This window comes from Salmo salar, chromosome 16 (assembly GCF_965601325.2).
Source record: "Salmo salar chromosome 16, fSalSal1, whole genome shotgun sequence".
Lineage (NCBI taxonomy): Eukaryota > Metazoa > Chordata > Actinopteri > Salmoniformes > Salmonidae > Salmo > Salmo salar.
Genome location: NC_138306.1, coordinates 40391139 through 40406671, shown reverse-complemented (window position 1 = coordinate 40406671; position 15533 = coordinate 40391139). Strand labels below are relative to the sequence as shown.

The following is a 15533-nucleotide window of genomic DNA, read 5'->3' as shown; positions in this document are numbered from 1 at the left end:
TGAAGATCATCAAAGGTTAGTGCTGCATTTAGCTGTCTTCTGGGTTTTTGTGACATTATATGCTAGCTTGAAAAATGGGTGTCTGATTATTTCTGGCTGGGTACTCTGCTGACATAATCTAATGTTTTGCTTTCGTTGTAAAGCCTTTTTGAAATCGGACAGTGTGGTTAGATTAACGAGAGTCTTGTCTTTAAATAGCTGTAAAATAGTCATATGTTTGAGAAATTGAATTAATAGGTATTTAGGTATTTGAAAATCGCGCCACAGGATTCAACTGGCTGTTACGTAGGTGGGACGAATTCGTCCCGCCTGCCCTAGAGAGGTTAATCTAACCAGATTGTCCCATTTCACCTGTAGGTTCATGCTCTACAACATTCGCAGAGTACGACCCTGCCTCACACAGGAAGCGGCGCAGGTCCTAATCCAGGCACTTGTCATCTCCGTCTGGATTACTGCAACTCGCTGTTGGCTGGGCTCCCTGCCTGTGCCATTAAACCCCTACAACTCATCCAGAACGCCGCAGCCCGTCTGGTGTTCAACCTTCCCAAGTTCTCTCACGTCACCCCGCTCCTCCGCTCTCTCCACTGGCTTCCAGTTGAAGCTCGCATCCGCTACAAGACCATGGTGATTGCCTACGGAGCTGTGAAGGGAACGGCACCTCCATACCTTCAGGCTCTGATCAGGCCCTACACCCAAACAAGGGCACTGCGTTCATCCACCACTGGCCTGCTGGCCCCCTACCTCTGAGGAAGCAGTCAAAACTGTTTGCTGCTCTGGCACCCCAATGGTGGAACAAGCTCCCTCACGACGCCAGGACAGCGGAGTCAATCACCACCTTCCGGAGACACCTGAAACCCCACCTCTTTAAGGAATACCTAGGATAGGATAAAGTAATCCTTCTAACCCCCCCCCCCCCCCCCTTAAAAGATTTAGATGCACTATTGTAAAGTGGTTGTTCCACTGGATATCATAAGGTGAATGCACCATTTTGTAAGTCGCTCTGGATAAGAGCGTCTGCTAAATGACTTAAATGTAATGTAATGTAATCGACCTGGCCCGGGTATCCTGGAAGGAAATTGACCTCATCCCGTCAGTAGAGGATGCCTGGTTATTTTTTTAAAATGCTTTCTCACCATCTTAAATAAGCATGCCCCATTCCAGAAATTTAGAACCAGGAACAGATATAGCCCTTGGTTCTCTCCAGACCTGACTGCCCTTAACCAACACAAAAACATCCTGTGGCATTCTGCATTAGCATCGAACAGCCCCCGTGATATGCAACTTTTCAGGGAAGTTAGAAACCAATATACACAGGCAGTTAGAAAAGCCAAGGCTAGCTTTTTCAAGCAGAAATTTGCTTCCTGCAACACAAACTCAAAAAAGTTCTGGGACACTGTAAAGTCCATGGAGAATAAGAACACCTCCTCCCAGCTGCCCACTGCACTGAGGATAGGAAACTCTGTCACCTCCGATAAATCCACTATAATTGAGAATTTCAATAAGCATTTTTCTAATGCTGGCCATGCTTCCCACCTGGCTACCCCTACCGCGGTCAACAGCACTGCACCCCCCCACAGCTACTCGCCCAAGCCTTCCCCATTTCTCCTTCTCCCAAATCCAGTCAGCTGATGTTCTGAAAGAGCTGGAAAATCTGGACCCCTACAAATCAGCCGGGCTAGACAATCTGGACCCTTTCTTTCTAAAATTATCTGCCGAAATTGTTGCAACCCCTATTACTAGCCTGTTCAACTTCTCTTTTGTGTCGTCTGAGATTCCAAAAGATTGGAAAGCAGCTGCTGTCATCCCCCTCTTCAAAGGAGGGGACACTCTTGACCCAAACTGCTACAGACCTATATCTATCCTACCCTGCCTTTCTAAGGTCTTCGAAAGCCAAGTCAACAAACAGATTACCGACCATTTCGAATCCCACCGCACCTTCTCCAATATGCAATCTGGTTTCAGAGCTGGTCATGGGTGCACCTCAGCCACGCTCAAGGTCCTAAACAATATTGTAACCGCCATCGATAAGAAACAGTACTGTGCTGCCGTATTCATTGACCTGGCCAAGGCTTTCGACTCTGTCAATCATCACATCCTCATCGGTAAGACTCAATAGCCTTGATTTCTTAAATGATTGCCTCGCCTGGTTCATCAACTACTTCTCTGATAGAGTTCAATGTGTCAAATCGGATGGCCTGTTGTCCGGGCCTCTGGTAGTCTCTATGGGGGTGCCACAGGGTTCAATTCTTGGGCCAACTCTTTTCTCTGTATACATCAATGATGTCGCTTTTGCTGCTGGTGAGTCTCTAATCCACCTCTACGCAGACGACACCATTCTGTATACTTCTGGCCCTTCTTTGGACACTGTGTTAACAACCCTCCAGACGAGCTTCAATGCCATACAACTCTCCTTCCGTGGCCTCCAACTGCTCTTAAATACAACTAAAACTAAATGCATGCTCTTCAACCGATCGCTGCCTGCACCTGCCCGCCCGTCCAGCATCACTACTCTGGACGGTTCTGACTTAAAATATGTGGACAACTACAAATACCTAGGTGTCTGGTTAGACTGTAAGCTCTCCTTCCAGAGTCACATCAAACATCTCCAATCCAAAGTTAAATCTAGAATTGGCTTCCTATTTCGCAACAAAGCATCCTTCACACATGCTGCCAAACATACCCTCGTAAAACTGACCATCCTACCAATCGTCGACTTCGGCAATGTAATTTACAAAATTGCCTCCAATACCCTACTCAATAAACTGGATGCAGTCTATCACAGTGCCATCCGTTCTGCGACCTGTATGCTCTCGTTGGCTGGCCCTCGCTTCATACTCATCGCCAAACCCACTGGCTCCAGGTCATCTACAAGACCCTGCTAGGTAAAGTCCCCCCTTATCTCCGCTCACTGGTCACCATAGCAGCACCCACATGTAGCACGCGCTCCAGCAGGTATATCTCTCTGGTCACCCCCAAAGCCAATTCCTGCTTTGGCCGTCTCTCCTTCCAGTTCTCTGCTGCCAATGACTGGAACGAACTACAAAAATCTCTGAAACTGGAAACACTTATCTCCCTCACTAGCTTTAAGCACCAGCTGTCACAGCAGCTCACAGATCACCTGTACATAGCCCATCTATAATTTAGCCCATACAACTACCTCTTCCCCTACTGTATTTATTTATTTTGCTCCTTTGCACCCCATTATTTCTATTTCTACTTTGCACTTTCTTCCACTACAAATCTACCATTCCAGTGTTTTTTCCTTGCTATATTGTATTTACTTTGCCACCATGGCCTTTTTTTGCATTTACCTCCCTTATCTCACCTCATTTGCTCACATTGTATATAGACTTATTTTTTCTACTGTATTATTGACTGTATGTTTTGTTTTACTCCAAGTGTAACTCTGTGTTGTTGTATGTGTCGAACTGCTTTGCTTTATCTTGGCCAGGTCGCAATTGTAAATGAGAACTTGTTCTCAACTTGCCTACCTGGTTAAATAAAGGTGAAATTAAAAAATTCAACCTGGTAGTTCACGGCCTCTATCTCATTCACTCTCTCCAAGATTATAGCCCCAGGAAACATTCCAAAGAGAGACAATGAAACACTCATTTTTCCAGAGAAAAAACACAAACACAAACACATACAAAATCACCAGATTTTTTGTAAATTGGTGCCTAGGCTGGGAAACGAACCCGAGCCTCCCACGTGGCAGGCAAGAATTCTACCACTGAACCACAAAACACAAACACATACAAAATCACCAGATTTTTAGCCAATTGGTGCCTAGGCTGGGAAACAAACCCGAGCCTCCCGCATGGCAGGCAATAATTCTACCACTGAACCATTAAAGCTATTGAAATAACGAAGACTCCTCGCAAATAACCCTATTTATAATTGTCTGTAGTCATAAAATCAGGCACGGACTACCGAGACAATTCCCAGAAAATAGCCCTAATTTAAAGGTCCAAGCGTTACTCCGGCAATGATTAAATGTCTCTAAAATCATACCAGTTCAAATTAGTTGTAGTAAGTCTTGTTCGAGACAGAATGGCCTTGTATTTCAAACGTAAGGCAGCTTGATGTAGAACTACACCGCCTGGACAGGACACTAGTCTTAGTTGTAATAGTTGCTTAAATAAGTTGTAATAGTACAGAAAAGTTATGCCTGGACCTGAATACTGTAATACAGAAATGTTGATTTTAATGCATAGTAGCTACAGAGCAGCTTTCAATTAATATTGTTCTGTGCCGTTCACTTTTATTACTCCTCTGCTTATCTGGTTCTTAACTCCACACCCACAGATTTCCCATTCAGGAGGTCCCCACGGTGCACAGGCTATAAATAGTGTTTGAGAACAGTGCCGACTTCTTTGGCCGAATAATTGTTTACTCCTTGGGCATCCTGGGGGAAAGAGCTTTGTGACGTTTCTGTTTCTGCGTGAGAGAGGGAGAGACTTATAGGGAAAGAGAGGATATAGTGCCATTGAAGAACATGACTGCTGGAAGACTGTACTGCCCCAAATTAATTGTTTTGAATGGGAACCATATCTGACCGCTTTTGGTGAGGACATTTTAAGTTGGTTACCTGCTTGCGCAAAAACAAACAATAAGGGAAAAAGGAGGATTTGTCTCAGACAAAGAATCTGGATTTTATTGCAGCTTTCCAGGCTTTAAGGTCACGCAACCACCTGCATATTCAAATGCTTGTGCCTTGCATTTGATTTCCCATTCCAAATGAACATCGTAAAATGTGTATGCATTATGTTTTTGAACATTTGTTTAATATCCATTGGTGCTATACCTCCAATTTTTTTAATATATATTTAAAGATAGTTTGTCCCCCCCAAAAAAGAAATATAAGCATTTCCATAATATAAAAAACATGTTGAATAAATGTACAAGATAGGAACCACAGTGTCCCTTAACGTTGGAGCTTCCGTACCAAGAGTCTTCGCTACCAACCGCCTTTTGTGGCTTCAGTGTTTTGGTCAACCACCTTACCACTGATGCCAGCAGGTGATCCTCTGTTCAGCACAATGTCCTCTCTAACCACATCCTGGTGCCCTTAGCTGGTGTCATGCTTTTTTCTTCAGGAGTTTCAGAATATGGTCCTCTAACACCTTTTGGACTGAAACAAAACATGATTTACAAAACTTTTTTTACTTGATTACATGATTTACTTTTGCCAGGGAAGTTTTTTTGAATAAAAAAACAACAACTTTTTTGTTGTTGAAGATGACAGATTAGAGAGGGTGCTTACCTTGTTTGTGTCCGAGGGCAACAGCTAAGGCCATTGGACTATACCCAGAATCGGCCTCAATGTTCATGTCTGCACCTTTATCTGAATTACAATCATAAGACCATCATATGTATTTGTGCCACTTTGAGATGACTACAGTACTTTGGTTTTGGAGATCATTAATTAAAATGAACTGTGTGTAGGGGTATGAGGCAACGTACCTAAGAGGGCCTCAGCACACCTTACATGGTTCCCTCTAACAGCGTAAAGGAGAGGAGTACCACCATTCTTAAACATAAAACATCCAATGAATAAAATCACCCAAAAACATATTGAAGACTGATGTGTGATATTTCTGAAGAAATCAAGAATCCTAATTTACACCCTTACCCAGTCATAAGCATTGATATCTACTCCATGTTCAAGAAGACGTTTCACTATGACTGCATAGCCTCCTGAGCTCGCCAGGGTCAAGGCACTCTCCCGTTCCCATGCTATCGTACTAGGATCTGCCCCCTAAGACACACCACACAAGGTCATAGCAGCCACACAGGTTACAATGAACCACAACCCTGTTTATGACTAAACATTGAATTCAGTGAACAAGGGTCTAGAAATATCACTAACGTTTTCCAGGAGGAAATCCACCATGGCTTTCTCTCCAAACGCTGCTGCCCACATGAGAGGAGTTAAGCCCCGTTCATCCTGGCGGTTTAATAATGAGCTGTCTGCAAGGTAATCAAACATTTTAATATTACACAGGACACCGCCTACAAGTCATCATGCTGGTTCCACAAGGCTACCCAAGTCAGGCAAGTTCTACTCTTTGCACCATTGGTAAGTGGATATGGACATTTCTCACCTTTGCTCAGGTGTGTGGCCACCTGTAAGACCTCCCCCTGGGCAGCTAACTGGTGGATGGACAGAACTGATGAGACATCAAAGGGTCAGTGTTTTGTACATTTAATTGTCCATATACCAAATGATATGCATAATATACCTTAATCTCCCTCAGTTATATACAAATACACAGGCATATACATATACAGTGTACATAAAACCACAGAGATCTTTTAGGGTCATTCCTGTAACATTCCTGTGCATTATCTAATAGATTATGAATGAGAGTGCATACACAGCAGTGTTTAAGGTATTTTGCAGTGAACAAAGAGTTGATTGTGTTTTCTGAGTTCAGACAGCCATACTTACTGTCTAAAGTAGCTGGTCTGACTGTGACCTCATTCCCACGCTGCCTATTCGTGAGGGTGGTGGAGTATTTCAACAGGCTCTCCTCCTCATCCACACCCATGTTCTCTGTAGTCGCCATCACACCTAGTAGCAAGGAGCAATACAGATATTTTATCACATTTGCATACCCCAATGCCTATAATCATTTGAGACTTTATGCAAACTGAAAATGGTGTTGACACATTCATTGCAGACAAATGGACAAGTGTGATTACTGTATGAGAAAGCCTATAGACCATGCAAAACTAGCAAAGAGTTGTAGGACTGACAGTCATACCATTTAACCTCTCTCCTCTGGCCTCCCCTGGTAGACATGTAGTGGATTCCAATGCTAGGTCATCTGAGAATATGTGTAAACTGGCTGCAAGATCTGGTATCTCACCACCATCTGTGCCATCCATGGTCTCTTGAATCAAAGTAGATATATATATTACTATATAGATTAGCTTAAGCCAACAGAAGTCAAGAGAACAAATATGGAACAAATGTCTATGATTATCTCACTATCTCTTACTTTTCAAAACTGAAATTATGAAAAACCATTCCACATCAGCTCTTGCAAAATAGGAAAGTCTCAATGGCACATTATAAATAGATTCATTTTTACCTTTATGTCGCAAGCAATGGTTTATATGTCCAGTTCACAATATCGGATAAAATAGCAACATCAATGTTTTATTCTTCACTCCAACTTCCTGATATCAAAACTGAAAGTGAGTTTATTTACAATATCCCATGATGCAATTGATAATGGTAAGCCGCCCGAACTGTCCATCCATTCATTACATTGCTTATAAATAACTTTATCCAATTAACTGTTTTTGAATGTGTGCATGTGTAATGTATGGAATTGTTTGACTGATTTTATCTACGATAATTGTTCAATCCACCAGTAAACGCGAAATATGTCGAGCGAATAAATATCTAGGAACTATTTTTCTATTTCGTGTTGCATTCCGAACATGATTTGTGATGCGCATGACAGTAACACGGAAATTGCATGTTAATTTTTGCTAACGCTTTAACACGAATTAAACCCGTGCAAATATTTGATTCTATATCGTTTAATGTGTATAAGATGGAGGACCAGGAGATGCAAGTGAAAGTTAAAAGAGGTAATTAGCGAATACTTTATAGTACAATTGTTTGCTAAAGTCAACTGTCATCACCAGCTAGGTAACCTTAGCCAGTAGCTGCATTAGCTAAACAGCTAACGTAGCTACGTGTCATAACAATATATATTATTATATGTTTATCTCTGCAGTGACTGACAAATTCACGGAGAACATGTACGTGTTGGCTAACGAGCCATCAGTGGCTCTTTATCGACTGCAAGAACACGTTAGAAGGTCCCTCCCAGAGCTAGTACAACACAAAGTAAGTAACGTTAGTGAATCCAAAGCAGTTTAGCTACATATTAACTTGCTAAGGAGAATAAATGTAGTTTTGTTACTTTACAGTAGCTATAATGGACTGTCCAAAAAACACGTCTAAAAAATAAATGTATACCGGTAGCTACTTTTGCGGTAACGTAATTCATAATATTATTCTCTGATAATCTCTTCCAGACAGATATGCAGAGCTGGGAGGAGCAAAGCCAAGGAGCAATCTACAGTGTGGAATATGCATGCAGGTAATCTAGCCCAAGATGTACTCTTAAGGAGCCTCAATTGTGATACGGTTCTAGAAACATAAAGTCCTTTACTTTCATTTCACATCACAAATACACTTACTCTACACTGTTTTAACTGGCTTTATCACAGTTGCAGCCAACAGTATTTTTCAGTGACATGTTTTTGGTGGCCTTCTGTTACAAACTGGTGTTTGGCGCATGCTAGATAGCTAATTAGCACAGGTGGACCCTCTGTCTTTCGTAAACATGCGCAGTAACATGGAGATATGGCCGTGTGGGAACCATAAAAGGTGTGTATCAATTTTAAGTATTTCTCGCTGATATGAAAGATAAGGTCCTTATGCTTCCAAACCCATTCTGCAAGTGATGTGTGTTAATGTTCAGACCAAGCATCAGGTGTCTTAACAAAACTCCCCCGTACAGAAAACGCCTTCGTCCAATGACTTATGTGTAATTTTAATAGAACTGCGAGTCAACCCCCTTTTGGGTTCTCAGCTGAAGGTACGGACCACAGCTGGCTCCATGTGAACTACAATTCTGACACTGTTTTAACAAATAGAAATGTTAATAATCCTCGCTTGCGATACGGTTTTAGAAACCTTTGGAACTTTCATACCAATGAGAGAGAATATTTCAAATACAAAAAAATACACTTACTGTATGCATTTTAGCAAAGTTGCACCTAGCTGTAATAAAGACATTACAGACAAAAGAGTTTACAATTGACATGTTGTGTGTGTGTGTGTGTGCAGCTCAGTTGCACATGCATATCAGTACATGCACACAAGTAGGTCACATGGGGGAGAGGCGTTGTGCCGTGATACCAGGTTTGCTGTTCAGTTGTGCTATATAAGATGGAAGGGAGTTTCATGGCTCTGTATAATGCTGTACATTTCCTTGAATTTGTTCTGGACCTGGGGACTGTGAAAAGACCCCGGGTGGCATGTCTGATGGGGAAAGTGTGTGTACCAGTGCTGTGTGTAAGTTGACTATGCAAACAATTTGGAATTTCCAACACAATGTTTGTTATAAAAACAAGAAGTGGGGCGTTCTTTCCTCAACTCTTAGCCAAGAGGGACTGGCATGAATAGTATTAATATTAGACCTCTGATTACAAAGAGGAGCAAGATGTGCCACTCTGTTCTGGGCCAGCTGCAGCTTAACTAGGTCTTTCTTTGCAGGACTTCACCATATAACTGGACAATAATCAAGATAAGATCAAACTAGAGCCTGCAGGACTTGCTTTTTGGAGTGTGGTGTCAAAAGCAGAGCATCTCTTTATTACGGACAGACCTCTCCCCATCTTTATAACCATTTAATCTATGTTTTGACCTTGACAGTTTACAATCTAAGGTAACACTAAGTAATTTAGTCTCAACTTGTTCAACAGCCACACTATTCATTACCAGATTCAGCTGAGGTCTAGAACTTAGGGAATGATTTGTACCAAATACAGTGCTTTTAGTTTTGATGTTCAGGTTCAGGACCCGTGTATTACTGGCCACCCATTCCAAAACAGACTGCAACTCTTTAAGGTTTTCAGTGACTTCATTAGCTGTGGTTGAATCATCAGCATACATGGACACACATGCTTTGTTTAATGCCAGTGGCAGGTCACTGGTAAAAATAGAAAAGAGTAGAGGGCCTAAACGCAGGTCGATGTGTTGCAATCCGTATGTTTGCTCATGAACAAAGGCAGGTGCACAAGACGGAAGTTTACGTACACCTTAGCCAAATGCATTTAAACTCAGATTTTCACAATTCCTGACATTTAATCCTAGTAAAAATTGGTTAGGATCACCACTTTATTTTAGGAATGTGAAATGTCAGAATAATAGTAGAGAATAATTTATTTCAGATTTTATTTCTTTCATCACATTCCCAGTGGGTCAGAAGTTTACATACATTCAATTAGTATTTGGTAGCATTGCCTTTAGCATCTTCACAAGGTCCTTTGCTGTTGTTCTGGGATTGATTTACACTTTTTCGCACCAAAGTATATTAATCTCTAGGAGACAGAACGCGTCTCCTTCCTGAGCGGTATGACGGCTGCGTGGTCCCATGGTGTTCATACCTGCGTACTATTGTTTGTACAGATGAACGTGGTACCTTCAGGCATTTGGAAATTGCTCCCAAGGATGAACCAGACTTGTGGAGGTCTACAATTCTTTTTCTGAGGTCTTTGCTGATTTCTTTTGATTTTCCCATGATGTCAAGCAAAGAGGCACTGAGTTTGAAGGTAGACCTTGAAATACATTGACAGGTACACCTCCAATTGACTTAAATTATGTCAATTAGCCTATCAGAAGCTTCTAAAGCCATGACATCATTTTCTGGAATTTTCCAAGCTAAAGGCACAGTCAACTTAGTGTATGTACACTTCTGACCCACTGGAATTGTGATAGTGAATTATAAGTGAAATAATCTGTCTGTAAACATTTGTTGGAAAAATTACTTGTGTCATGCACAAAGTAGATGTCCTAACCGACTTGCCAAAACGATAGTTTGTTAACAAGTAATTTGTGGAGTGGTTGAAAAACAAGTTTTAATGACTCCAACCTAAGTGAATGTAAACTTCCGACTTCAACTGAACATGGTTTTGCGCATGTGCCATGTGATATAAATTTCAACTTCAGTACCGGTGCTCTAAAAAGTTGGGGAAACTATGCTTTTCTGTGGATATTTTGTAAAAAAATATGAGCAGCTGAAGGGCCAACCACACAGACAACCGGTAGAGCAAGTTCAAATGTCATTTATTCAACATTCTGGCTTGTCATGAAAATCTACAATTTTGCAGTGCTTTGTTTCAGACTGTATACCAAGAATTGGTATAAAAGTCAGATTTATTTGGCAAGTGTTACTCAACACAGCTAGGTGCATCGGGCAGTGCCAGGGCATTTCCCTCACAAGGCTAAAGGGTGGCGTCCAATGACCCAAAGTAATGCGATGGAATTGGAGTCATGGTCTAAAGTCTACTGTTTAGGATTGTAATTATATTGAAAACATTGATCGGCAATTCAATGTTGTATTTGTTAACACACATGCATATTTTCATTTCCAGTGCAGTGAAAAGCATGACAAACAGCAGCCTGTACTTCAAAAGCATCGATGGCCTCCTTCGTCAAGCCATCAGCATGAAGGAACAGATCAGCACCTCCCAGGGGCGCAGGTAAGAGGCAGTAAACAACCAATTCCACTCACTTTGGCTCTGGGAAACCATAATAACACTGTGTCCTTGACACCGTAACACTGTATCCTTCATTTGTCTGATTGCCCACTCAACACTGCTGAGGAGAAAAAACACTATCTCCCTGCTCAAGGGTGGAGTTGATGAGGCTTATAAACTCCTTTTGAGTGAAAGCCAAGGTAGCTTTTTCATAGACGTGGGCCACCATTTCTTGTTTGTAGTTATTTTCCTTTGCAATCATCATCATCCTTTCTTTGCATTATTTTATTTGCCATTTTTGTCTCTGTTTTCTTAATTATTTCCCCCCATTGGCACATGCATGCAGCGCACATGAAGCGACCCCCTCTCCCATTCCCCCTGCCACTCCACCACATCCCCTATCCACTTCCTCCTGACCTCTGGAAGACACTGTCCAAGGTTAGTTGTTCCTCAGGCATCACACTCAAAGCTATACTTGGCCTCAAGGACTTCTAGGCACTCTCTTGACTTTCACGTAAGTGCACTAGAATGAACCTGAATGTGGTTTACTTAAACTGTTCCACTTTATTTTTACCACAGAGTGTTTTGTAACATGCCTTTATTCAAAGTTATGAAATATGTTTTTTACAGTATGCAGACTAAACACTACCAAATTTCTCTACACATTGTGTAATATACAGTTTTGGCAATATATTTCAAAGACCACCCTTGGTCTTTACCAAACACTTTTGAAAATATAAAGCATTTCTCTGCCACTTGTTAAATTGTATAATCACGTAGCAACTATAGCATTAGCTGTAGCTATAAGTTACTAACATTTTCCATTGGAATACCAGTAAGTAAACATTCTAGAGGGTTTAATAGTGATGGTTTCTGTGTAAAAAGTCAATACAAAGGCAGTAAGGGAACGGGATATTAGGAAAGGTGTATTAAAATGAGTTTCACTATGTCTGTATTGAAATGTACAGTAATAGTATTAGTGGTGCTTGGATCATGAAGGGATAGCTCAGAGCTTTTAAATGGCTTCAGCTATTTTCTATCCATACTGTATACTTCGGACCGTTTGATGGTTGGGTAAGAATGTACTAACTGCTAAGACTTTGCAGGTCAGGTCACACCAGAGTAGAGTCTTTACTGGAGGCTCCTGACTTGCGGGCCAGCACGCTCCGCATCTCATTGTTAATGCCATTCCAGGGCTTAGATGGAGACTGCAGCAGCCCTGACTCTGTTGACAGGGTCCTGTGCATTCTAGAACCACTCCCACCACTACTGTAGCCCTCCTTGTCACTGCTGTGGCTCTGAGGGCTGTGGGATGGGGAGTACTGATGCTGGTGATGCTGCTTAGGGTCGGTGCAGGGAGGAGGGTAGGACAAATGCCGGTGGAGTTGGGAGTTGTTGCGGTGCCTCCTGGGTTTGTCCCCGTCTTGGAGCTTGCCTGGTCGGGCGGCAGGGGTGCTCCCACCGTGCTGGTTCTGGTACAGGGTGTCAGTGTGTTCCCCACCGCGGTAGTGTTGGGCAGTACGGGCGGCTTTGACCAGGGAGTGAATCACGATCATCAGCAGAATCAGGATGCCCGAGGCCAGTACGCATGCGCTGGCGATGCCTGTCTCTACCTCAAACACCAGCAACATGTAGATGGACATAGCTGCAGCAGAGAGAGAGGGATAGAGAGAGAAAGATAAACAGAAGAAGAGAGGGAGATGGACACAGTGACAGGTACAGAAAGATGAGTCTATACACTGAAAGAAAGATCACTTTTCAGATCCCTTTTTCTCCCTGGGGTGAATAACTCAAAATAATGTAGTGCATTGCCACGGTTGTGTTTTTGTGACCTATTTTACTATATTGGACATCTCTCAGCAGGAGAAGAACCACAGACCCAAGAGTGCCGAAGGAAGGAGGAGAGAAACACAGCTCTGGGATATGATGATGATGACGACATTGTGGCATTGCAGTGAGGCTCTGGCTAAGTTCCCTCTGAAAGGGAGCTGTGGGGTCAGGAGGTCATTCACCCTACCATCACAATGGTGCACTGCCCCCACCGCCTCAACAAGGGACTCAATTGAATGGAAAGCCAGCAGCTTTGCTTTGCCAGGACTTGCATTAACACACTTCAGAAAATGAACGTCAAAGACGTCATTGTTCTGGGCCTTGTGTATCAATCAATTGGAGGGACTCTGAAAGTAGTGACTTTTGCCTCTGCTGCAAATTAACAAATATCTGTAGGAATCTAAATTAAGTTTTCCTTTCTAGGGTCACAACTATTTGGTACAAGCTGTTAATTGTTTAGCTGTTGGTCTAAACGTATGTAATGTCTGAATTTAGCTAAAGCAGATTCATTTAAGTGCTTGCACTTGAGGTTCATTTGTATTTATTATGGAACCCCATTAGCTGCTGCCAAGGCAACAGCTACACTTCTTGGGGTCGAGCAAAAATGAATGCAGTAATATATTAGAATATAATTTTAAACATTAAAATAAATGTTACAACAGATTTCACAATATATTAACTGTCTCTCCGCAGGCCACTACTCTAATGCAACACACTATCCAGGTGTGTGTGTACCTGTGTGTGTAGTGTACCTGTGTGTGTAGTGTACCTGTGTGTGTACGTATGTACCCATGTGTGTGACCCTTCAGTCATCACTGTTCCATAAGGTGTATTTGTCTTTTTAAAATCTGATTTTATTGCTTTTGGGAGTTACTTGATGTGGAATAGAGTTATGTGGGCTGACTACTGTGTACATAACGCTACCAAATATGTAGCAGTTTGTTACTTTTGATTTTGCCAATGAGTTTGTGGTGACAAGTGTTAAGACCAGCTGGATGCAGATTCCTTTAGTCCACAATATGTTCTGGTCATTAACTAGGCCTTACTGTTATTTGTTGTTGGTCTTACCTGCTAAGTATACTGAAACCCCAAGGCAAAATAGTCCAATGGCCACATGTCGGACAGCTCGGCTATCCAATAGGAACCAGTCTGCTCTGTGGGAGGAAATGAAGCAAATGCAATCAGTGACATGATCATACTATTTGTGGAAAGTGCTAAATTACGTATTATGTATTTAGACCAAAATAAAAATTCAAGGTTGCAATTAGGCCTTCTGTCCATAATTGTTCTATCATGTGGGATACTTTTCTGCTCAAAATAGATTGTTTTAAACAGAATGCTTTGTCATTACTTGCACTGGAGTGCACAGAAGCTAAATGAAAGTCAATTTATAAGCCAAAGTGGGAAAAAGCAGGGCCACTGAGGCCAGGGGCCGTGCACTGGGTGCATAATGAGGGAATGCTATTGTTTATCCCGGATTCATAACGAGTTTAGAGATAGGGGTCGGTCAGTCAAGAAGCCTCTGCACCCAGCACACTTTGAAAGTTATGAATTTATAAGAATGTAGTATTCTTATTTTAATTTCTATCAATGTCAAACATGAATTAAAGCTCATTATTCAACCAAATAAACTACTGGTGCATCAGTGATAAGTATTAGCCTACAACAAATAACATCCTAAGTATAGGTGTGTTGATGGATTTACCTTTCCGTATCATCTTCTCCTCTGCATATCTCGGTTGTAAAGTAGCTGTGCAGAAGGCAGACCACGACAGAGCACAAATTGAGCGTGAGAGACAGAGCAGAAAGCACTGTAGACACTGGCATCAGCACTGCCCAAACATTAGTTGGCACGATGGAGATGGTGGGGGGAGATTCCTTCACAGCAATCTGTTGTGTTTGTAAATGGAAAATCAGATTGACCGATAGCAGAGACATAATCCCTGATAGGATGCCTAATAAAGCAAGAACCATCAAAGACCGCTGGCTGTAAACCGTCATATTTGGGTAATAAATCACGGACTGACGTCGACGCACTTGTCTTCCTTGGAAAAAGTTATCGCGGTGGGAATCCACTTTATCTTCCGGATCCTTCTTGCGGTCCTCTTTTCCAAAGGCTTCAATCTAACATAAAATGTAGTTTTAAGTGTAGAAAAATGTTTTGAATAGGAAAAGGTAAGAAACCTGTGATTGAGAGTCCGATCATGGAATTAGAGTGTTATTTGCGTGTTGTGCGCGAGCACCCACTCCCCCAGCGGAGCATGTGATGTTCTTTAAATCCCCAGATTAAAAACTTCGCAACAACAATGGACTTTTCACTTGGATTCTCCGGAATAATGCGTTGATGTGCTCGTCCGAAGCAGTCCACAGCCGGGGGGAAACTGTATACAAATTTATACAAGTTAGAAACTATT

General features: G+C 42.1%; 3 protein-coding genes across 7 annotated transcripts; 1 reads left to right on the top strand and 2 right to left on the bottom strand.

The window, feature by feature from the left end:
- Positions 1 to 4630: 4630 nt before the first annotated feature.
- Positions 4631 to 7205, bottom strand: rfxank (regulatory factor X-associated ankyrin-containing protein). Its single transcript, NM_001140973.2, is given in 9 exon segments — positions 4631 to 5131; positions 5264 to 5344; positions 5464 to 5530; positions 5633 to 5758; positions 5870 to 5970; positions 6105 to 6170; positions 6452 to 6574; positions 6768 to 6896; positions 7098 to 7205. Coding segments are annotated over 8 exon segments (741 nt in total). The 5' UTR covers positions 6892 to 6896; positions 7098 to 7205; the 3' UTR covers positions 4631 to 5078.
- Positions 7206 to 7392: 187 nt separating this feature from the next.
- On the top strand, positions 7393 to 13988 carry borcs8 (BLOC-1 related complex subunit 8). Of its 5 annotated transcripts, none has more exons than XM_014148749.3 (6): positions 7426 to 7605; positions 7755 to 7867; positions 8059 to 8123; positions 11185 to 11292; positions 11636 to 11727; positions 13153 to 13988. In XM_014148749.3, exons 1-5 carry the CDS (start codon positions 7491 to 7493, stop codon positions 11703 to 11705), a joined length of 471 nt encoding a protein of 156 aa, XP_014004224.1. In that variant the 5' UTR covers positions 7426 to 7490; the 3' UTR covers positions 11706 to 11727; positions 13153 to 13988. The 5 variants fall into 5 exon arrangements, with proteins under 5 accessions (XP_014004227.1, XP_014004225.1, XP_045553186.1 ...); XM_014148751.3 differs by having other exon boundaries at positions 7446 to 7605; positions 13150 to 13512; XM_014148752.3 differs by lacking the exon at positions 11636 to 11727 and having other exon boundaries at positions 7393 to 7605; positions 13153 to 13660.
- On the bottom strand, positions 11871 to 15275 carry LOC106573585 (transmembrane protein 221). The gene is made up of 3 exons (XM_014148745.3): positions 14825 to 15275; positions 14188 to 14273; positions 11871 to 12934 (listed from the first exon to the last, which is right to left on the bottom strand). Exons 1-3 carry the CDS (start codon positions 15118 to 15120, stop codon positions 12402 to 12404), a joined length of 915 nt encoding a protein of 304 aa, XP_014004220.3. The 5' UTR covers positions 15121 to 15275; the 3' UTR covers positions 11871 to 12401.
- Positions 15276 to 15533: the final 258 nt, after the last annotated feature.